General features: G+C 39.5%; 1 protein-coding gene across 1 annotated transcript in view; it reads right to left on the reverse strand.

The window, feature by feature from the left end:
- Positions 1 to 25,005, reverse strand: part of CDH12 (cadherin 12) — a 1,546,793-nt gene that overhangs the window by 1,628 nt on the left and 1,520,160 nt on the right. The window contains exons 11-14 of the mRNA XM_073678634.1: positions 23,229 to 23,365; positions 7,079 to 7,200; positions 5,801 to 5,918; positions 2,110 to 2,361 (exon numbers count right to left, since the gene is read on the reverse strand). Coding sequence (XP_073534735.1) covers positions 2,110 to 2,361; positions 5,801 to 5,918; positions 7,079 to 7,200; positions 23,229 to 23,365 — 629 coding nt within the window. The remainder of the gene's footprint in view (positions 1 to 2,109; positions 2,362 to 5,800; positions 5,919 to 7,078; positions 7,201 to 23,228; positions 23,366 to 25,005) is intronic.

The following is a 25,005-nucleotide window of genomic DNA, read 5'->3' on the forward strand; positions in this document are numbered from 1 at the left end:
TATCCAGAAGTTTTCATCAGTTGTTTTTCACTTCATAAACTTGCAAAATATGCTTCATGCTGTATTTGAACATAAATTTTGCAACTTTTTGCTATTTTATTATGGATATGTTAACGAGATTTAAATCAGATTTATGAATTGCACCTTTAAAAAAAATCACACAAAAAAGCCACATAATCTCAGTTTAGTAGAGAGGTGGAATAAAAAGTTGAAAAATTAGCTCTAAATATATCAGAAAATATAGCATAGTTAAGCATGAACCTAATTTATCAAACATCTTGCATCACTTTGATGAATTTGTTATAAATAGCGATAGCACAGCTACAAGCAAACTGACTTTAAAAATTCCCTTTTTGATAACTTCCACCCTTAAAATAGACACATGCACCAAATTTATAAAACTTCATAAATCACTGTGAAGAATTTGACCTGATCTAAGTCTGACTAGACTGAGTTTAGAGTTAGTCAGAATAAATAAGTATAGCTCCATGTCTGTTAGAAATTTGGAGTATGAAATATACTGTTCTATATCTTTAGGCAATATTTATATTAAATCAAGGAGCCTTTATGACTAGAAAGTTTGTGAAATATTCAAAATTTTCAATATTTTTGCATACTTTTGATTTTAAACTACATCAAATTTTAACATAAGTCTTTAAAGTAGCTAAAGAGAATCAAATAAAACAAATGAGTCCAAAATATTACACTTTGTATGTGAGTGGCAAAAGTATGTGAACCTTTATGATGAGCATATAATTTAAAGGTGAAATTAGAGTCTAATGTTTTTTATCAATGTGATAACAATCAGGTATCAGTGAATAACCTGTTTTGTTTTAGGAACACGAATCTATTAAAGTTTGATCTTTACAACACATTTGTGGAAGTGTATCAAGTCACACTGCCAGTCTGAATCTAAAGTTATTTTACTGATATTATAATTTCCCTTACAAGGGTGCTCTAATATTGATCAGCCATAGATGTCTGTGTTCCATTTAGCAGAGACGAGTTATGGCTGGAAGAAGTCTTAGTGTTCTGCGCTGGGTGAAGAAGAAAGAGAAAATGAATGACTTTATTTGGAGACATCATTGACATCATGGCTGATAGCTTCGACTATACAGTCTATTTTTGAAGGTAATACAATATTTGTTTTAGTACTATGATTTTGTTAATATTCTGTATATTGGTAAAATTCAGTCATTATGTGATACTGATAAGTGGTCTAGCATTATGTTGGGGTACTACATTATTTGTCCCTTTTATCTGGGATTATTGGTATAATGGTCTGTGTGTTTTGCTTAGTAAATTGTTATAGTTCACAATAACAGTAATTTTGACCATGGCTCCCCAAACTTTTACATGCCACTGTGCTAGTGTATGTGTGGAGGGGAGAGGGATGTCCCAGGTCCAAATTCTGCCCTGTGACCTATAAGACTCTATTTACGCCACTGCTGAAATCAATGTTCACAAAATTTTTCCACTCACAGTTACATTATATTAGATCACTTTTTTCCTTTAATAAATATAACTGTCCAATATTTTTACTCAGTTGTTTAATTTGGTCCTCTTCATCCACTTGTAGGACTTGTATGAAAATCTGCTGTATTTTTTTTAAATCAAAATGAAACAAAATCAGAAAAATTCTGAATAATTCAGAAATTTTCCTGCGCCACAATATACAAAGGATATAGAGGCACTGATCATAAATGTATTATGAAGTGTAGACAGAACACTAAGGCCTCGATGAATTAAGACTGGCATTTTGTAATTCAGTCTTAAAGAGGGACATGCAGGAATAAGATATATCAAATTAATTCAGTACATTTTATCAGTGGCATGCGCATCAGTGGTGTGGCATAGCCACATCAAGTCCCTCCCTGGCTCTTCCACAGCTCCAATCATTTTGGTAAACTTGCTTGAAACTTGCATGACAACTCCAAAAGTTTCACTATTTTTGCGCAACTGCACAATGAGAAAAAATTTTGCTGCTCTTCAAAGTGTTTCAAGTCAGTTTTATATTTTAAACACCTTCATGTATCAGCTAAGCTGCACAGACAACAAGAAACAAATAAATAAAAAGCAACAAAACACTACAATTTTGAGTAATCTTACCTAAAAGAATAATAATGCACAGCAAAATGGCTATCAAAGCACCAGTGCTTAAACCAACAGGTAAAAAAAGAGCTTCCACGTTGCAGGAGATAATAGCCCCTCTTGAGTCACATCTGCATACTTTAATAGTCAATGTGCTTGTACTGCTTTGGATCGGGTAACTACTGTCCTCCACCACCACTGGAAGGAGATAGAACTCTTGATCTCTGCGACTGTACCCATGTCTCTGTGCTTCAATTCCAGCTGAGTTATCTATAAAAAAATAAAAATACATATACCATGTACTGTACAATAGCAAATTTGTAATTCATTTAAAGAGTTTTTTAAGCTTAGGATACTGTTGACCTAGTCTTATCATTATTATGAGATTGGTGAGGGTCATCATTATGAGATTGGTAAAAGTCTACCACATAGCACCCCAACTGATCAGCTCCAACAATGCCCTTGATATTTGATGATGATTTAAAGTCGAAGTTACAAAGAGCTAATTGGTGCAGCATCTGGATGTCTGTTCTCCATCTATTTGATATTGATAACCTATCCTAAGGATGCCATCAATGTCCTAACCTTGGAAAATCCTCATAATTGCAATTTTAATTTGTGAATTTTGTTTAATTTTAATTTTGCTGCAACGCAATAATATTACAAGGAAAAATCAGAAAAAAACATCAGTTCACCCTCGGTTGGATATTTTTTTGGCACGGAAACCTTGTCATATGGCAAATATTCTAGTAAAAAATGGTGTACCCAGCAAAAGGATCCTTAAAATATAGAATTTTATTGTAAATATAATGAAATCTAATCCAACAACAAGAAACCAAAGACGTGTTTCAGACTGCGTCTTTACTCTTTGGTCTGAAACGCGTCTGAGGTTTCTAGGAAATAGATTGGGTTTTAAAGTATTTACAATAAACTTCTACATTTTAAAGATCCTTTTGCTGGATATGTCATTTTTTGCTATAATATTACCTTACATATTTCACTTTTACCTGTATTTCTTTGTCCATTTAAGTTGCTTAACACATTTTCTTATCCTGAGTAATGCAACAAATACAACCAAATCTACCCCTAATTAGAATAGATTTCAGATCATCATATGTGTCTTCTACCTTGTGCAATACATTATTTTTATGCATGCAGTGAACAGTGAAATATTCAGATGTAGGTTTGTAAGATTGTGTGTGTCTGTATTTGTTAGCATGCCTTTTTTTCTGACAATTTTTCCTGTAGGCTTCCATATATGACTTGAAAAATACACGGAAAAAACAATGTACAAAATAATTCTAAAAAAAAGTACAATCAAAAATAATATAAAACACATGCCATATTTTAAAAAGCTACTATATGATATTTGGAGCTTAAAACATCTGTAAGGGATTTTTCACATTACATCTAGTTCATGCTTGGTGGCCCCATTGGGCATACGTCTGAACCTTTCGGACTTATGCACTGATGGGGCCATAGACTACAATGATGCTGGAAGAGTGAAAACGCTCTCTGCCGTGCATCATTTTCGAGTGTGTACACCTACTGGAGGTAAATTCTCAGATGTAGTAGACTGTGTCTGAGTGTCTGCCTTTAGTAGCTGTACATGCTTGAAAATTATGCATGGCAGAGAGCAAGTTTACTCTGCCGGCATCATTATAGCCTATGGCCCTGTTGGTGCATACGTCCAAATTCCGTTTTGCTCGGGGGTTCGGATGTATGCCTCAGTGAAGCCACCAAGCATGTACTAAATGCAATGTGAAAGCACCCTTCCACCCTTGAGGCCTTATTGTTATATGAAAATATTTGAGATTATAGCACCACAAAGGCCATGAGAAAACACAAGTAAACAGACTGCAAGTTTTATTTATATACTGTAATTAAAAATATTTTGTCTTAGATGCAAAATCAAACCCAATACAGATCAAGCATTGCAGTAAGTTTCTTGTATTATGTTTAGAATGCAATGCTCCCATGGGAATTTAAATGTGCAAATAAGCTCTTCAGAAAGTAAGAGGAAAAGAACTTTAGTGCCACCTATGTGAGGTATCCATCCTAAAAGTCAATATTAACTTTTTAACAGGCTTGGCTACATGACTTAGGCTAAAAAGCCAAGCAAGAAACTCCATTTGCAGACAGGTGTTTGCCCATCATCAGTACAAAGCAGGAAAATAGGTTTGTTGGGATGAGAGGCCTCTGACAGGGGGTCTAAATGGTAAAGTTTCTTCATTAACTTTTAGGATTCCTGCTCTCAATAGAGGACACTACAGTTCATGTCCTTTTCCTTTTCAAACAGGTTGTAATAATATTTACAATTCTGTGTGAGAATAGCATGTTCAATAAGTTTCTCCATTCTAAGTTGGTGCTCTTGACAAAGAGACACTTTGCCCTTATAACTTTTTGTCTGAAGCCTTGCTCCCCGCCCACCAGTTATCCTACTTTGCACTGATAATGGGCAAAAATTCCAAAACATACTTCTGCAAATCGAGTTTCTGGTTTGACATCTTATCCTTAGTCATGTGGCAAGGCCCTTTAAAAGATGCCTGTTAAATTGTATAATTTCTACTTCCATTAGGTGGCACTACAGGTCCTGACCTTTTCCTGTCTGAATAGGATATCTGAATTTTATATTTTGGTTTTGAAGTAATGAAGCTAAGCACAAGTCTGAATAGTGCAATGTCAAACACTGGCACAAAGCGTGTGACCAACATTAATGGATTCTGGGAAGAAGAAATGTTTTCCACGTTTTGAATCATGCTTCATGACCTGAGAGTCTAGTGAGCAAATCTAGATAAAAAATTTTGTAAGAAGAACTTTAACTAATATACACTGTAGTATGTTATCAGGTTTAACAGTCTAGACCATGTCTCTTGGTTTTAATAATGATTTTTTGTTTCTACAGAAAGCATAAGATTCAGAGCATTGCACATTTGTAATTTTTAAGCAATACTTTGTGCTTCAAATTGGTAGTGATTGGTGTTTGTTCACACAAACTTTTGTGGCTAAATGGCAATAAATCTGTTATGTTCCATTTTTATATACAAGACTTTGAAATTAGATTTTAAAAGTAAAATAAGTAATTTGACTACACTCTATTGACAGCTTCTTCACCTTTTCTTTTTGGCTCTTTTACAAATATATGGTGCCACTTAAATAATTTTCCACCCATATGTTATTTTTTAAGCAGCTTTTTAAATGCACCCAAAATGAGAAGTGAAGTCAGGTGAATAATTGCAGGAGATTTTGTGATTTTAGGAACCCAAAACATTTTTTTATATCGCATGCTGCAGTCCAAACTTTTATGAGATAAGATATAGACAAAGCTGACTACTGTAAAAAGCTTACTGTATTCTTCAAAATATATTGCCATGTTATTATTCAGTGAATATCTTAGTTGATTGATTTATAATCTGCGTTTACAGGAATTTGTCAAGCCGATTGTTCCGTTATAAAATTACTGCATCACCCTCTTGATTTATTTCGAATGTTTTCAAAAAGTTTATTTATTTGTCATACCTTGAGATAAAGATTCAGGTGTATAGATTGAGCTCAATGTGCTTAAAAGCTTAAATGTGTTGTGTTAGGAAATAAATGGGACATCACATCCAGCAGTGTGAGAAAACATTTATAAGGGTATTTGTTTGTTCCGTGGATTGCTAATGCATGTGCTCTTTCAGAATATAAAATGTATGTAATCATGTCTTACTTTTATAGTCATGAATGGTAAAATTGGGATTTGTCAAGCCATCAGGTGGCAGCCTGAAGGAAAATTTCTGCCCTATAGGTGACATATCTCTGTCAGCAGCACCAATAATTTGGATGATCTGAAAGGAGACAAGAAGACAGAAGTCACATACTGGTCAACACATTTTTTATGTAAACACTTTTGCACAATTGGCTCATTCTAATAAAAGAGATATTTGCACCAAGGATTCACAGGCTTTAGAGTTTAAAGAAAAAAAAGAAAAGGACAAGGGCAAACAAACTAAAGTTTAATTTAGGTTCCATTTACTGTATCGTCCTACTCTTCAGGGAAACCACAAATTATAACATCCGTAAGAGAGCAGTCAATGAGTACAATAGTGGAAAGAACAACTTTGTTATTTGTTGCATGTATTTAGCATTTTATATGGGGAAGAAAATATTTTTGTTTATTATTTTATTGATGAGCTTTTATTAAAATGAGCCTGTCATCAAAATGTGGTTATTAAATTAACACAAGCTACAGGGTTAATAAACACATGTCTAGAAAGGTTCCCACAACATGCTCATTAGTCATATGAGCAATACTATAGCAGGGAATAGTCACTAGTCGTGTCACAATGTTGTTATTTCCATGAGTAACTCCAGAGTACATGGAATAGAATGGATTCAGTGTCCAAAAGAACAAACTCAAGAATATTCAAGGCAGAATATCCATGTACTTTGTCTTGATTGACATCCTGCTTGGCACAGATAACGATGCAGGGAGAATGTTAATCAAGGCAGAGTGGGCAGGTCAACCGGGAGGAAACCAAGACTAGTCCCCACCGCAGCACTAGGACTAGTGACTAGTTAAATTCTAGATTTGTTTTTTAAAGCTATATATAACCAGCATATGAAAATTCAGTGAGGGAAAAGAAGAAGGAAGACAGTCAAACAATAAAGTATGGGGAGGACGAAAGTAAGTTTGGCATAAGAGTTCATTGTTTTTTTTTTATATATCCCCTTGCCAGTCATCAGAATTCAGTTAAATGGCAGCCAGATCCTATTTTGATGGATTTACTCAAATTGAATCCCCAAAAAAATGAAATAGTCAAAATCCATATTTTGGGGAAATTTTTAGCAAATTAAATTAGTTTAAAATTATTTTGCTCATCTTTAGTTAACATGTCTTGACTCTTAATGGGTCATAGAAGCCCTGCTAGGACCAACACTATTAATACACTGCACTGAACCATTTTTCTGAAAGGAGCAGAAAACAAAAAATTAACTTTTACATTACCTGTCGTGGTTTGGCATTTTCACATACTGATGTTTCATATGGTATTGTCACCTCCGGAGCAAATTCATTTACATCCAGGACATTTATGATGACAGTGACTGAACTGGTTAACTGTGGATTACCTATAGAAAGAAAAATGATAGCAAAAATAAAAATGATAGCGAAATTAAAAAATATTTACTCTTTTCTAGAAATCCAGAATGGCCACTAATTATTTGCGATTTTGTACATATGGATGTAATACACATGGGTTTCTCAGGTCAGGACCTCCTTCTAATAATCAATTTGGTTTGTCCATTCATTACAATTGCAATTAACATAGCTCCAGTTGTAAATTAAATTTGTCAGCAGGTTGTGATGTGTAATCCGAGAGCAGTATGTGGTAGGGTCAGAGAGACTGATTTCAGTGATGTATCACTTACTTGACTGCTTTGGTGCAGTTTTGATAGAATCCATGTTTCCTCTGATGTAGATGTAGCATTGGTCAGAATGCTAAGCTGTGTGTAACACCATCTAAATTACAATTGGCAGTACATTTGTTAGTACATTTTCAGCAAGCTGCGAATCAGTGGTGGGGTGAGGTCCCATAGATTAGCTTGAGGGCCTGGCATTTTACATTTAGTCCTACAGTGATAATGGCCTGCTGATAAAACACTGATTGTATTGAAACTACAGCACACATCCTTAAAAGTGCCACATCCCTGAAATCAGGCTCTTTGCCCCTATAATATTCTGTTTTCATATTAAATATCAAAAATCTGCTGACAGACTCCCTTTAAGCATTTTGACTGGTAAAACAAAAGGCTATGACCAAATAAATTATCAAAGCTTAGTTGTCAAAGTGATATTTTGTATGCAGCATGCTAGTATTATTTCAGAGATATTTGAAAAAGATCAGTTTCTGAGGACTGATTAGTAAATGGTTTGTGAAAGAAGTGGAAAAACAGGAGCTGAAAAAAGAATTTGAAAGAAAGAGTTCAAGGCCTGTATTTTTCCTCTGCCTTTTCTTTACTATATTTTTAGTGGATTGTGGATAGCAAGGATTAGGTTTCCTTCACTGAACAGTCTGCCATATGTAGACACACTTGAAACAGAAGTTCAAGGGTGAATAATTCTGTGGCAGATGTGAGCATGTTGCCCACTTGGAAGCCTGAAGATGGAATTAATAGTGTTTCTATTCTTGCAGAAGTCATCAAGCTATATAGTATAGTGCAGTCTATGGAAGCTAACCTGGACAAATTGTGTGTTAGCAGATGATTCTCAATGTGGAGAAGGGTAAAGTTAATCACCAGGGTGCCAACAATCTGCGAGCACCATAAGTTCTTAAGGAAATACAACTAGAAGTGTCACTTGTAGAAAAGGATAACAGCATGCAATGTCAATCAATTACTTTTCAGACCACCAAGATATTGTCATATATTAAAAAGAGATATGAACTTGCCGGACAGGGACTCAATTCTATCACTTTTCAAAATGTTAGTTAATCCTCATCTAAAATATGCTGTTCAATTCTCGGCAACAGTTCATAGAAAGGTATGTCCTGGATTTGAAAAAGGTACAAAGAAGAGCCACAAAACTAAAAACAGGCATGGGGGATCCTGGATATCAGGAAATATTAAAATAATTAAATGTTTTTAGTCTTGAGATGAGGAATATGAAGGGTGACATGATTAACTTGTACAAGTACATAAATGGCCCATACAAAAAGTATGGTCAAAAATTGTTTTATGTAAATCTCCCTCAAAAGATAAAGGGGCACTTCCTCCATCTGAAGAACGAAAAGTTTAATTTCCAGAGGACACAAGGCATCTTTACCATAAAATCTATAAATCTGTTGAATAGTTTATCTTAAAGGGGTTGTCCAGTCCTTAATCGATAAGTTTGCAGTCACTGTCGTTTGCTGGTTTCTGAGCTGGGACGGGATGGTAAGTATGTGTTATACATGCTCTGGCCAGAGCCTATCCAGTGGTTGCGGCCTCGCTCCATATACTTGATGGGCTCACAACCACTAGACGGGCTCTGGCTGGGAGTATGTATAATGCATACATACCCTCTGGTCCCGGATCAGACACCAACAAAACTTTGCAGCACTCAGTGCATTCGCTGGCGGAATTCATAAGTTTGCAGTCACTCTGTGTGACTTATCGATTTGGACTGGAATACCCTATTAAAAGTTGATCAAAGTGGGAATTGCTGATGATTTCCGAAAGAGTTTAAATGCTTTTATAGAAGAAAATAAATATAAAGAGATATATAAATATGTAAACTTATTGTTTGAAAGTTTGGTCCAGGCAATCAACAATTGTGGTTAGGAGAAAAAAAATAGCTATTTTTGGGCCTCCTGGATAATACATTATATTTGTACATGTGTCCTTTCCTTTATCCTTTCCTATCCGTCAGCTGAATTTGATAGACATGTTTTTTTCAACCGTATTAACTTTGTAACCATGTAAGTAGCAGCAAAATGACAGATAAAAAAAATTGTTTCATATGTAGAAAATATTGCGAAAAGTTATCAAAAATGCTAAAACTCTGGTTCTTTGAGGCAGGGAGGAGGGAGCAGTTGCAGAGGAAGAAAGAGGCAGGGGCTGTGGCTTCACTCCAGAGCTAAAGTCACAGCTACATTGCTTATTACTGGTATTACTTTATATTTTCTTCCGTGCTAATGATGCTTCTGAGGGCATGAGAAAGATAGGAGAGCAGGATCTCTTCTCTTTTTGTTTTTTGTCCTTTAAAGGAATAGCTTGTACACCCCCTTCTCATTCCTCAAGTTTGGTCCCAATTAGTGATGGGCGAGCATTAAAATGCTCGGGTGCTCGATGCTCAGGTCGAGCACATTGAAATACTTGGGTGCTCGACCCGAGCAACGAGCCCAATGTAAGTCTATGGGAAACTCGAGCATTTTTCAGGCGGCTCCCCTCGGCAGCTGTAGAGGGCCTAAAAATTGCCCAAATCGATGGGAACAGTGCTTAAATTACATAAGAACAGCATGGGGAAGATCCCTGGAAGCAGTTCTGACTTCCAGGTCACTTCTGTCAACAATGTTGTCAGAGGTATTTTGTCACTTTTACGGACTCACTATAAAACATACAAAAACTAAACCAAAAGGAATTTTCCTGGGAAATATGTTAAGGAACATCCTTTCCAGAGTAATGACTTGTATATAAAGCAAAATAAATAACCAAAAACAAAAATGCTCCTCCACACCATAGGCAATGTTCACACTTAGCGTTTTTAATGCGTTTTTGCACTTTTACATTGCTTTCAACAATGACAAATGCATTTACCAGGAAATTTTATTTTAACATTTTACAACCTTATCTGGTCATGTGGTGTGTGAGATATCATCAGACACATCGTGTTTCATTTATCAAGGAAGGACTCTGAAGGTCACAAAGCCTATTTTAATAGGGCCAGCAGTCGGCCCTCACTATTCTTAGAGAGCCATCAGCCAGCTATGTTTTATTGTTCCCATTACTAAAGAGTTAGTTTCTTATACTGTTATTGCGTATGCAGTGAGTAGCAGGGCTGCCCAAAATTTGGACGCACCGCAATACCACTTTGAAAATTTGGATGCACCCCAATACCCCTTTGAAGAAACTTAGAGGAGGGCCTCCTGAAAACAATGTTCCCATTATTAGGAAGTAGGTCTCCCATTGTGTTTGCCTATGCAGTGAATGCAAGGGTTTCCAAAAATTTGGAGGCAATCCAATGCCCCTTGGAAGAGATGTAGAGGAGGACCCCCTGAAAAACAATGTTCCCATTATTAGGAAGTGGGTCTCCCACTGTGTTTGCCTATGCAGTGAATGCAAGGTCTGCCAAAAATTGGGAGGCACTCCAATGCCCCTTGGAAGAGACGTGGAGGAGGGCCTCATAAAAAAATGTTCCCATTAGAAAGGAGCGGGTCTCCTACACTTGTAATGCCCATGCACTAAGTGTATGGGTTGACAAACATTTACCCCATGGGGGTATACATGAACATACTGTATAAAAAAATTCTTTTGCGGGCATCATAAACACCCTTTAAAAAAATTATGTGGGTGTTGCATCATGGACCACAGTCACCCTGGTGATATGGTGGTGGAGGATGAGGATGAGGAGAAGGAGGAGGTGAGAGAAAATAACCAAAATCAGGAAGCATATACCCATGTGTGGGTGTGAAAAGGTGCATGGGAATACACATCCCAAGAAAAGACACTGGATTTGAGTTTATGTTACGCTGCTATGATTCGGTGGTGTTGAGATGTCTGGCACAATCCAGCCCTTGTTCATTTTTATAAGAGTCAGCCTGTCAGCATTTTCAGTTGACAGGCGGATGCGGTTATCAGTTATAATTCCACCAGCGGCACTAAAAACCCTCTCTGATAAAGGGCAGGTGGCAGGGCAGGCCAGGACCTCCAAGGCGTAGAGAGCCAGTTCATTCCACGTATCCACTGATGTGGATATCCAATAATTATAAGGCACAGAGGAATCACGGAGGACTTTGATACGGTCGGCAAGGTACTCCCTCAGCATCTTCCCAAACTTTGCACTCCTTGTGAGAGTACCCCACGCCTCTGGGCTTGTGCGATATTAGGGGCTGAGAAAATTCTCCCAGATCTTTGACAGTGTTCCCCTGCCTCTGCTGGAATGAAGTTGTGTCTCTCTCGCCTGAACTGCTTGGTTGTCCAACGAATTGTGACTTCTACTGCCAGCGTTTTCAGATGGGAATTTTTTTATTAATTCCGCAACAAGGGCCTTCTGGTACAGCCCCATTTTTGTAGACCTGTCCGCCCCAGGAATAAGAGATATAAAGTTCTCCTTGTAGCGTGGGTCTAGAAGTGTCACCAACCAGTATTGACTGTCACCTAAAATTTTGAGAATGCGAGGGTCATGGGAAAGGCAGCGTAAAATAAAACTCAGCCATGAGTGCCAGACTGCTAACAGGTAAGATTTCGGTGTCCCCACCAAGAGGATGACTGACCATGCTCTTCTACTCCTCCTCCTCTCCTGTCCTCTGGCCATCCAAGCTGAACAGACGGTATGACAGTTGTGCAGGTATTACAGTCTATAGCGCATGAAACTAGCTCCTGTTCTTCCTCCTCCTCTTCCTCATTGTCACCCAATCCATGTTGGGATGAGATGAGGCTGGGCTGTGTGTAATCATCCTGTATGGTTCCTTACTCCATCTCATCGTGCTCTACCTGCAATGCATCATCTTTGATGATTGTGAGCAGAGAGCATTTCACAAGACAGAGAAGCGGGAAGGTGATACTAATTATGGCGTCATCGCCGCTCACCATATTGGTGGAGTCCTCAAAGTTTTGGAGGATGGTACATATGTCTGACATCCATGTCTACTCCTGAGTTCTTATGTGTGGAATTTGAACTGAATGCCGACGGCCTTGTTGATGCTGGTGCTCAACAACTGCCTTCTTCTGCTCCTAAATCCTTCCCAACATCTGCAGTGTAGAGTTCCAATGCGTTGGGAAATCACACACCAGTCTGTGAGCCGGAAGCTGCAAACTCTGCTGAAACACGACAAGGGCGGCGGAAGCTGTAAGTGACTTTCTAAAATGGGCACACAGGTGGCGTACTTTAACAAGCAGATGCGGCAGCTCCTGGTAGGATTTGAGAAACCGCTGATCCACGAGGTTAAGCACATGTGCCAGGCATGGTACGTGTGTGAGCTCGCTTCACCTCAGAGCCGTCACCAGGTTCCGGCCATTGTCATACACGACCATGCCTGGCTATAGGTTCAGCAGTGTGAGCTACAGATCTGCCTGCTTTTCCAGTGCTGTCCACAATTCTTCAGCATTGTGCGGTTTGTCACCTAAACATATTAGCCTCAGCACAGCCTGTTGCCGCTTGGCCGAGGCAGTGCTGCAGTGCTTCCAGCTTGTGACTGCTGTGGTCATTTTGGAGATGGAGGCAGAAGAGGAGGAGGAGGCTGAGGAGAATGAGGTGCAGGAGCTCTAGACTGTGGGGGAAACCGTGATTGACCTAGGGCCCGCAATTCTTGGCGTCGTGAGGACGTGTTCAGTCCCAAGGTCCGAATGGGTCTCTGCTTCCACTATGTTAACCCAGTGTGCCGTCAGCGAGATGTACAATCCCTGCCCACAAGCACTTCTCCTCGAGTCCATGATTAGGTGGTCTTTCCCGGTAACTGTGTTGTTGAGGGCACGGCTATTGTTTTGGGAGACGTGCTTCTGTTATGCGGGGACGGCACAGCGGGAGAAATAGTGGCGGAAGGGGAATGAGTACCGAGGGATGGCTGCCGGGATCAGGTTGCGGAACGCTTTCGTCTCCATGAGCCTTAAAGGCAACATTTCGAGCGCAAGTAGTCGTGAAATGTGGGAATTTTGTAGTGTGGCCTGTGGGGCGTTGGCTGCGTATATGTGCTTGCGTTCCAAGGACTGGGGTATGGACAACTGAACGCTGCACTGGGACAAGGATGTGGACGTGCTTCCTGATGCTGCTACTTGAGAGCGTGCAACAACAGGTGCAGGGCAGGAGGCATCTTCGCATACACCATAGACAGGGGATTGGCTTGCATGCACAACAGCGGAAGAAGTAATGGTGCCACTCACAGACACTGTTCCTGGAACCTGGGGGTCGGCCCACAAAGTCGGGTGCTTTACTGCCATGTGCCTGATCATGCTGGTGGTGGTCTGGCTGATAGTTTTGCCACCCCTGCTGATGCGGGCCTGGCAGGTGGTGCACATGGCCAATTTGGGGTTATCGGCAGAGTCTTTAAAAAACTACCAGACTCGAGAAGACCTAACAGTTTTACTGGCAACTTCCTTCGTGTTGGTGTTACGGGCAATGGTTGCCTGCCTTTTGATTGCTGCCACCACACTGCTTCTTCCTGCCTGTTGGGGTGCTCTGCCTCCCTCCCCCTGTGTGCTGCTGTCCTCGCTCTGCATGTCCTCCAGCCACGTTGGGTCAGTTACTATATCATCCACCACCTCGTCTACCACTTCCACACCCTGGACCTCCTCCTGACTTCCTGGCAATTGTGTCTCATCATCGTCCACCTCTTGTGACACTTTCCCACTGTCGCCTTGGTGTGACCGTGGCTGCTCAAATATTTGGGCATTGCTACATGTGATCTCCTCTTGCCCCGCTTCAAGTGGACCGGGCGAGAGGCCCGAATCTATAAATGGAAAAGTGAACAGCTATTCAGCATGTCCAAGTGTGGGATCAGTTGTCTCTGGGCTCTCGGCAAGGTGGGAAGAAGGAGGATCAGGGCTCGGAAAATGCAGTCCAGACTCAGGGATACTGAGACTTGACTATGTGGAAGACAGGGTGGTGCTTGTGGCTAAGTGACTGGAAATATTATCCGCTATCCAACCAACAACCTTTTGACACTGCTCTGGGTTCAACAGTGGTGTGCTGCGGTCCCCTAGAGATTGGGACAGGAAAGTCGGGCGAGAAGATGTGGGTGTTTGTTGTGGCACAATTTCAGCTTGCCCATGGCCTCGGCCTCTGCATGCAACATCACCATCACGTCCAGTTCACCGTCCCTTGCCATGCGCCTTGCCCATTTTAAATGGAGGACAATATCTTCCACGCTCACTACAAATGGCTGAATTTGGAGCGCAGTTATATGTGATCCGTGTGACGGACAAACCACAGTTTTAAATACCTGGCCTGTAGGTAACTATTTTGAACAGCAAACCGGTGCCAAAAACTTTGCTGACACACTGAAAAAAAATTTGAATGGAGGCCAAAAATGGCAGTATTTTCAGCGCAATTATATATGATCCATGTGACGGACAAACCACAGTTTTAAATAGCTGAATTTTTAGCGCTGTAATAAGGAAAGGACCTAGCTGTATTCTGCAGTGCCAACAAGCAAATGGCGCAAAAAAGGGTGTTCTCTGGATTGCTTTTTAAGCAAATAATGAGAATTAAGATCCAAAAAATATTTTTCCTGGCCCCTGAGACCTGGGCCTTTGTCTAGAAATATCTAACCACAACCGAAGGCAGAACTGGAATGGAGCCTCTTGTGCTATATGCACTGCAGTCTGCTATAAACACTGCCTGCCTGCCTATATACACTACCTGCCTGATATCTCTGCAGATGGATTAGTCCTCAGAAGGACTGTTTGTTGAGATGGACATGTGTAATGTACTTGTTTTCTTCCTACACTACCTAGCACACAACCAAATCTCTCCCTAGCTCAGCAGCACCTCTCCCTACACTGCCTGGTTGCGGAGTAGACTGATGAGCACAGAGGCACCAGGTCTGATATAGACCTGATGACACTGTGCGGCCAGCCAATCACAGTAATGCCACAACCAACATGGCTACGGCATTACAGTGAGTGGCAGGCGTTCCCTGCATGTTGATGGGCGCTCAAAAGAGCGCCAAACATGCAGGGAGGGGACCCGAGCATCCGCCCGAGCATCTCGCAAGTACTTGGCGAGCTCCGAGCATCTCGAGTGCTGAGATGCTCGGGCGAGTACCGAGTACTTGCGAGTATACTCGCTCATCACTACTCCTGGTAAAATAAAAACATCTAAATCCACCTACAGAGCCGGCAACGTTCCAGCCGTGTCTGCACTCACGTTCCCAGGGCTCATATGAGGTTGTTACGTTACATGAGCCCTGTGCCCAATCAGCGCTGGTGTCACTGTCCCAGCCTTCAGACAAATCGAACATCATGATGAAATTACAGAATAACGATAATCTTGACTTCTTGTTCATGTTCAATATATCCAAAGGTGGGAATAGTGAGTCCAGTGCTGATTGGGCGCAGGGCTTGTGGAATGTAACAACCTCACGTGAGCCCCGGGAACACGAGTGCCAACATTGTTGGAACTGTGCCGCCTCAGGAGGTGAGCATAGGTGTTTTTATTTTAACGGGGTCAAACATGAGAATTGAGAAGGGGTTGTCCATGTAGTGGACAACTCCTTTAACCTGCTAATATGTCGTTAATCTGCAGGTTAATAACATTGAGAAGGTGCTAGGTCTCAGTACTGAAAGTATGTCACCTGGGAGAAAATGAAGTTAATTTTTCCTGATAGCCACCGGCTTTCAATCATCCAAGTGTGCTGGAGTAATTACAGTCATCACTTACAGAACTGAGAGTGGAGGCTAAATGCTCAGTGTCTGGGTGGATTTACAGTTGTCGCTCTCAGTGCTGTAAGTGCTGACTGTAATTACTCTGAGCATGCCTGTGTGACTTAAATCTGGTGGTTTTGTGGAAAAAAATATATATATTTTTTCCAGGTGTCGCCCTTTTAGTGCTGCGGCCGGGCACCTTCATACCGCTCTTAATCTGCAGATTAACCATATATCTGCAGTTTAGTAGCATTATCAAACCTGACAGGCTCCCTTTAAATATAATAATAACAATATTGTCTTGATAAAATATTATTATTCACTAATAATTGATTTATTTATACATTTCTGAAAATTAGGATGAAGTGGTACCCTGAGCACCTGTTCTGACTGGCATTCTCTAAACTAATATTACCATCAAGAGTAACAGAATCCGAACTAGAAAACTGAGAAACGTAATTATAAGTAAATAGGAGATGTGGGTTTTATTGTAGAAACATCTGATTTTGCTCTCATTGCCCTATTGTGAACCAAAATAATTATGCTGGTGTAAAAAGATGACTCAAAAATGGTGTGCCTGTATTGGTATAAAATGGGTCCCAATTAAAAATTGACTCTATTGGGCCATCATTACGTCCTAATGTATATGTATATATATATATATATATATATATATATATATATATATATATATGTATATATATTATTATTGTTGTTTTTTAATGTACAGCCTTCTTAAAACAGATATTAAATTTATAAAATTTCAGAATGCAATGCTGAAAATTTTCCACACTATGTTCCACTATAACTATGTGATAGTTTAGTGAAAAATATGCAAAATATTTACTGAAGAGACCAGGACATGGCAGGTGATACAGTCTGACAGGACCAGCTTACCGCTGTGCTATCGCATGCAGATGGAGCTAATGCCTGCAGGGGTCTTTAGTTTTCTATGACTGTTTTTCCCTTTTCGTATATATGATTCTAATAGGAATCAAATGAAAACACCTCTGCAGACATCTAACATTGCATAAAGAGTGGATCCCATCTGTCATAATCATGAATATTTTATAACTATGAAAATAATTTCAGTATGTGACTGTCAAGTATCGTTTGTGAACAGAAAGTGTGTCAGTAAAACACTTGGCAAATCCATACTAAAAGTTCTGACACATGCAATAATATCTTCATCCGGAGGCAAAACATTGCATTAATATTTAGATGGAAGTGTTGTGTTAGAATTGCCTTTCAGCTGTATTTTTAGAAGAATTACATTCTTTTGTCAAGTAAAATTTGTGTCAAGGCTCACTTAAATATAACATTTCTCTCATTGCAGAACAAGTTCTAAAGTTCATGGAAAACTGCAATACTAGTTTTGGAAAACAAATGTGATGAAATAGCATTTACAGTCAATCATGGATGCCCTGCAGCAATACAAGATGCCTAGGCAAGGCAGGCCTTTGAACATTAGGCACTCAGTCTACGCTTATAACATGCTATAAGATGTGGGACTGTTTATGGTGATGTTTTCATAGTTGCTAATGAAGCTCCTAGAAGTTGAATTCTCACATTGAAAAACATGATATAATGAGCATCTTGAATTTCATTACTAAACCACTGTCAGTACAAGCCATCATGTTATTATAAATACATTTATGAAAAGTTTTCATTCTGATGTTTATATGTTGTTGGCCTGTAAAAGTACAATATCTCGAAGTAGAAAAAAATAAAGAAACATAAAGTAATTACTAGTGATGAGCGAGCACTAAAATGCTTGGGTGCTCAAAACTCGGGTCGAGCACATTGGAATACTCGGGTGCTCGACCCGAGCAACGAGCCCAATGTAAGTCTATGGGAAACTCGAGCATTTTTCTGGCGGTCCCCAATGCCAGAACAGTGCTCAATTAAACGTCAGGCAGGCAGAATATACAGTATAGGCAGACAGGCAGGCAGGGTATATAGGAGGGTGCATGAAGAACATAGCAGGGCACTTGGAACACATTAGTGCCCTCCGATTTTCATGCACCCGTCTCTTTAAAAAAGCTGGCCAGCAATTCATCAGCGGCATTCACCGGTACCCGACCATTTTGAACAGAAAGAATAGAGCATCACACATAGATTACATAGATAGAAACATGTCAGTCACATATATAAGAAGTACAGTGACAGTGTTGGTTACTGTACTTGTCATTTAGTGCTAAAATAAAGGATTTATTAAAAAAAAAAATTGGCATGGGGTTCCCCGTAATTTTAGTCTCTAGCGGAGGTTAAGCAGACGGCTGGGGCAGATGTTTGAAGCCTGGGAAGGGGGTAATACCCACGGAGCTTCCCAGGCTACTAATATCAGCCCCCAGCTGAATACCTAGCCTTTACTAGCTATTAAAATGGTTCTGAGACCCATAACTTAGAACTTTTTCAGTAAATTAAACAGTGTTAGGGCTCATTATTTTGTGTATGGAAAGATTGTATTTATTGATGCCATTTTGAGGTATGTACAATGTTTTGATCACTTTTTATTGCATTTTGTTTTATTTGAGATGCAACAAGGTTCAATAATTCGATATTTTGATAGACCAGGCTGTGAATTTAAATTTTATCCTTTCCTATTTTATTTTTATTAGTGGACTTGAACCTACATTTGATCTGTTGCAATGGTTAACTCAGTTAGATCAACAGAAACATTGATGTCTCAGCAGTCACTTGTTCTATATACTGTCATGTGAATGCATTGCAGTATGTAGATAAAATCTATATCTCCCATGAATATCAGCCTTAGGTCAATAAGTGCCCAGAAAAGTGAGCCCCGAAAACATTCACCCATATTGGATATTGAGACTGTAAAGCTATCATTAGGGGATTATTTGGAGTCATTTTTTTACGCATTTTATCCTCCTTTTTAGCCCTTTTTAAGACATATTATTCAAACCAGAAAAATAAAAAACTGAAAAGATATTTTTCAAACATTACCAAAGTGGCGTACAGTGAACCTTAAATTTGCCACATTTTATTTTAGCTTCGGTTTGATGTTATAACTAGAAAAAGCAAACCACACAAAACTCTTTCCACATTTTTGAAAACACACCACATTTAGCATTAAAGAACCTGCTGAAAGTTGAGATGAGAAGGCAAGAAGGGATCAAATATTTCAAGAATTTCTATGTGGAAAAATTGGATAAAAATAAAAGGTTCAACAACCCAAAAGAGTGAAAATTGACTTGTCTAGAATTTCTGCATATTAGAAGATAGGGTGCTCTGTATACCAATAAAAAGTTGGAATAAACTTAGAATTAACTAAGCTTTTTCACACAATTTATTTATACGTAAATATTTATATTTGCATGATGCTAAACTTGTGTAAAGAAAGTAAATTGTAAACCTCCTTAACTGATTACATCTTGCAAATTTCATAGTCTGAAAAATCATCATAAATGAGATCTCATATTCAAGGATGTTTCTGCACTCACTACGTGGCTTTTTTAAGCCACGTAGGGAGTAGAGTAAATCTGCTGCTTTTTGTGAGATTCTTTAAAATGTCCAATTAACAAAATACACATAAATATATGATAAATCCGATAGCAAAATATCATTTTAATCATATTAAAATAATAAATAAGGAAAAGTTTAAGGGATGCAAACAAGAAAAATACAAATAATAATCCATCTGAAGATAATGTATATAACCTGCACACTAAATTTGTACTGTCTAATTGTTAGACAGCTCAAGTAAATCAGCTCCAATGTGTAAAATAATTATAAAGTTCATATTAAAAATATATTGCAGCTGAACTCTGGCATATAGTACCAGTACATTCGAACAAAGATATTAGGAAATGTGTGCAAAGCATTTTCCATGAAGTAGGGACAGAAGACCCATTGTTAAGTATTATGCAAGTAATCATAAATAGAATCAGCAATTTCCACAAAACTTCATGGTACTTAATTTCAAAGAGTCACTGATAAGGTAAAACGAGGAAAGAAACCTTTATGTCTTTATTACATAAAAACACACAGTATTTATGTTTCATACTGCTACTTTTGCCTGTATATTCTTTCTTTTTTTTAGCTTTTACATCATATTACAGCAAATTAATTTTTTTCTTCATGAGAGTTACACAGGGTGTACAGAACTGGAAAAACATAGTTTATTTATCTATTACTTAGAGATGATCTAATCAATCCACCATGAAGCAACTTCGAGTCAAATTTCATGAAATTTGCATGTCCAGGCAAATTAAAAAACCTTGCTATCTGAATTGGGTGAATTGCAAAAATATGTTCATTGCCATTTTACACATTGCAGTAGATTGCATCAGTCTCAGAAGGCTGGCATGACCTCAGAGGCGACTGTGTAAGCTTCCACCTAATGCCATATAACTATCACATCACATGGTACAATACAGCCAATCAGGGGGGACTATTATAGCCTGTATAAAAGCCTTAGCAGGGATTATAGCAGCCATTTTACTGTGATTTTATGTAAGTGAGAATACGTTAGAGCTTGGCAGTAAAGACAGGAAGATGATCTTAACAGCATTGAAAAAATACTTCAGTCAATAATATGGTTACAAACTTCAAAAAGATGAGAAGAGTATTCGTCTGTGATATAGAGTTGTAATTATTAGGGAGAGGGAGAGAGAAATAGGATAGGTGGTAGAAGCAGTGCAAGTATAACAGATCAATGATATGGTGAATCTTGTATCCATTTTGCTGTATTTGTGTATTTATACACGCATTTTATCTTTCTCTGCCAAACCAAGCAAATTTGAATTTAATCATCTCTACTATCAGTTGTTTCTGGTATTGTAGCACAGTAAGTGACAGTAATGTAAACAGGGTTATGCATCCAATGAAAAGCAATTGCACCAATTTTTGAAAACAAAGTGTGTATATCCATCTATAATATAACCAGGGATGTGGGTCTCTGTCCGAAGCCTCGATAGACTGCTCATGCGTGACGCGCAGTCTGGCTCCAGACAGAAGACCGCATCCAGCCGGTAAGACAGTGGCGTACCGCCAATGGCGGCAGACCATGCCACTGCTATGGGGCCCGTGGCCGGAGGGGGCTCGTGAGGGCCCCAAGCAGTGTGGGAACGAGGAGGATAGGTGAGTAGGAGGTTGCGGCGGCAGAGGAGCGGGTTGCGGCAGTGGAGGAGCGGGGCACACGCTGTAGCCGCTGCTGCAGCTATCACGTGTGCCCGCTGCTAAAGGGACATGAATATTCCCTCTTCTCCACTCCCATGGGCGTGGAGAATATGGAATATTCATTCTCTTTAGTAGCGGGCACGGAGGAGCGCTGAGCCCCGGCTCCTGCTGTCAGTGCCCGCCGCTAAAGAGAAAGCATATTCACGCTTCTCCACGCCCATAGTCCCGGCGTGGAGAGGAGTGAATGTGCCGGCAGCAGCTCACCTCGGCTTCTGAGAGCGCAGGCAGCTCAGATGCTGACATGAGCTGCTGTAGACAGGACTCAGCGCTGGAGCAGAGGTGAAGAAGGAAGGTGAGTATAAGTGTTTATTGTTTTATGTGTGCAGTGATTGGGGGGATGAGGAAGCCAAACATACCAGGATACTTGGATTGAGGAGGCCACACATACCATGAATGGGGGATTGAGGAGGCCACATATACCAGGAATGTGGGATTGAGGAGGCCACACATACCAGGAATGGGGGATTGAGGAGGCCAAACTTACCAGGATTTGGGGATTGAGTAGGCCACACATACCAGGGATTAGGGGATTGAGGAGGCCACACATACCAGGAATGGGCCATACCGGGATTAGGAGTGAGGGATAGGGTGCCATGCATACCAGGATGAGGGATACCATACACACCAGGATAGGGATGAGGGGTGCACATATACAAGGATTGGGGATGAGGGGAGCCACGCATACCGGAAATGGGGATGAGGGGAGCCATGCACACCGGAAATGGGGATGAGGGGAGCCACGCATACCAGAAAAGGGGAAAAGGGGAGCCACACATACCGGAAATGGGGATGAGGGGAGCCACGCATACCGGAAATGGGGATGAGGGGAGCCACGCATACCGGAAATGGGGATGAGGGGAGCCACGCATACCGGAAATGGGGATGAGGGGAGCCACACATACCGGAAATGGGGATGAGGGGAGCCACGCATACCGGAAATGGGGATGAGGGGAGCCACGCATACCGGAAATGGGGGTGAGGGGAGCCACGCATACCGGGATCGGGGATGAGGGGAGCCACGCATACCGGGATCGGAGATGAGGGGAGCCGCGCATACCGGGATCGGGGAAGAGGGGAGCCACGCATACCGGGATCGGGGAAGAGGGGAGCCATGCATACCGGGATCGGGGATGAGGGGAGCTACGCATACCGGGATCGGGGATGAGGGGAGCCACGCATACCGGGATTGGATGGTGGAGACAGGATGGGGGCAGCACATACCAGCATGGGAGACCATATACCAATTAAAATGCACGCCACCCGATCGTAGAACGGGTTCAATAGCTAGTATATATATATATATATATATTTATATATATATATATATATATATATACACATACACATATATATACATACATGTATTTGGATATATCTATCTATATATACACACTGTATGTATATACAGTACAGATGAAAAGTTTGGACACACCTTCTCATTTAAAGATTTTTCTGTATTTTCATGACTTTTTCATGAAAATTGTACATTCACACTGAAGGCATCAAAACTATGAATTAACACATGTGGAATTATATACTTAACAAAAAAGTGTGAAACAACTGAAAATATATCTAATATTCTAGGTTCTTCAAAGTAGCCACCTCTTGCTTTGATGACAGCTTTGCACACTCTTGGCATTCTCTTGATGAGTTTCAAGAGGTAGTCACTGGAAATGAGGAAGATAGCGTCTGCTATCGAAACGCGTCGTGGCGTTAGAGAGCGTACTATACAATAAAAGGTTTGTGTGTTATAACCTAATCCCCTGTCTAGTTGTTCTAGCGCTTCACTAACACCGGACAATTCCTTCTTTCTTGATTATATTTCTCTTGACCATTTACTAAGATGAGTATAGAAAGAAGCATTATTCAAATAGCTGATATTTAGCCATAATACTTACTAATTTTACTTGCGATGATTGATATGTTAAATTGTGCAGTGCTCTCTCTATCAAGCAATTCATTTGTTGCGATAGTTCCCTCAATCGGGTCAACAGAAAAATTGTTGTCCATATCACTTTTTTCATCAATATAATATCTTTTAAATATAAAAAAATAAACATGTTATTACACAAAAGTGAAATTATACAACATAACCATTATCAATTTAATTGTATAGCAAACCAAATGTTATGGTTTGTTTAAAGGGGTTTTCCGGCTTCCAATACTCTCTCTTCCTTAAGCTATGTTCACATGTCCGGTAATCATCAGTTAGAATGGATTTAGCATCAATCCGTTGGCAAAAAAGTTTTTTTTGTCCGTTTTTATAAAACTTATTTCTACTGGATCTGTTTTTTTAGCATTGAAGTCTATGGAAAAAAAGATCCATTAAATAGCCATCCGTTTCCTTTCATTTAAAACTGATCCAATAAGCAAAAAATAGATGGATAATTAATGGATCCGTTGCCATAGACTTCAATGTTAAATAAAGGGATTAGCTGAAATCAGTGTTTTAAAAACGGACAAAAAGGTTTTGTCTGCACAACTTTTTTCCAACATATTGGTCCTGGATCCATTATAACTGACGATTACTGGACATGTGAACATAGCTTAAGCTGAAGTTTGTTTTAAAAAAAATGTACAGTACTATTCAAAAGTTTTTGACAGGTGTGAAAAAATGCTGCAAAGTGAGAAAGTTTTCAAAAATAGGAGTGTTAATAGTTTATTTTTATTAGCTAACAAAATGCAAAGAGAAAGAACAAAATAAAAATCTGAATAAAATGAATCCTTTGACCACATTTTGGCTTCAAAACATCATCACTTCTTATAGGTACACTTGTGCAAAGTCAGAGATATTGCAGGCTTATAGTCAGACGTATGGGTAATCATATATACCAAAAAGGTAACAATGATCATTATATGTATATGTAGGTTGAAACAGTCATTAACTGAAACAGAAACCGCTTTTTAAGAGGCTTAAAATTGGGTGAGGCACAGCCAAACTCTGCTACAAAGATGAGGTTGAGGAAGATGCATTCACCAAGGCAAGACTGAGAACACAATACAAGGTAGGTATAGTGGTATAGTTCATCAGCAAGGTCTCTGCCAGGCATAGATTTCAAAGCAGACTGTGTTTTGGTGCTGTTCAAGCTGTTCTGAAGAAGCACAAAGAAATGGGAAAGGTTAAGTTCTGTAGAACAATGGTCAGCCAAGAAATCTTTGCACAATAGAAGAAAGACATCATGCTTGTGTGTCTTCAAAATTTGAATATGTCCAGCAGTGATATTAGATCAGAACTGGTAGCAACCATTGATATCCAACTATACCCATCAGAAAAGTCTGGACAAAATTGGTCTTCATGGAGGAAATGTGGCCAAAAAACTATACCTTAAGCATTGAAAGCTGCCAAGCAACTCAACTATGCATGAAAACATAGGAATTGAGGTGCAATACCATCAGGGAGTCATCAGATTGTCTCCAAATTTATTTCATAGCCCACACCAAATATTGATATGATTTAGAAATTTATTTTTTTTCATTCACTTTGCATTTTGTCAGGTGATAAAAATAAACGTAACTCTTCTATTTTTAAAAGCATTCCTACTTTGCAGTATCTTTTCCGCACCTGTCTAAAACTTTTGCACAGTACTGAATCTTTGCCCTTAGTGAAGAAATGTCTATGTGACTAGCAGTAGCTTTGGCTTACCCCTAAGAAATATTGTAAACATATTAAAAACA

Source organism: Phyllobates terribilis, unplaced genomic scaffold (assembly GCF_046119375.1).
Source record: "Phyllobates terribilis strain yellow unplaced genomic scaffold, ASM4611937v1 Scaffold_4__5_contigs__length_816908805, whole genome shotgun sequence".
NCBI classification, from domain to species: domain Eukaryota; kingdom Metazoa; phylum Chordata; class Amphibia; order Anura; family Dendrobatidae; genus Phyllobates; species Phyllobates terribilis.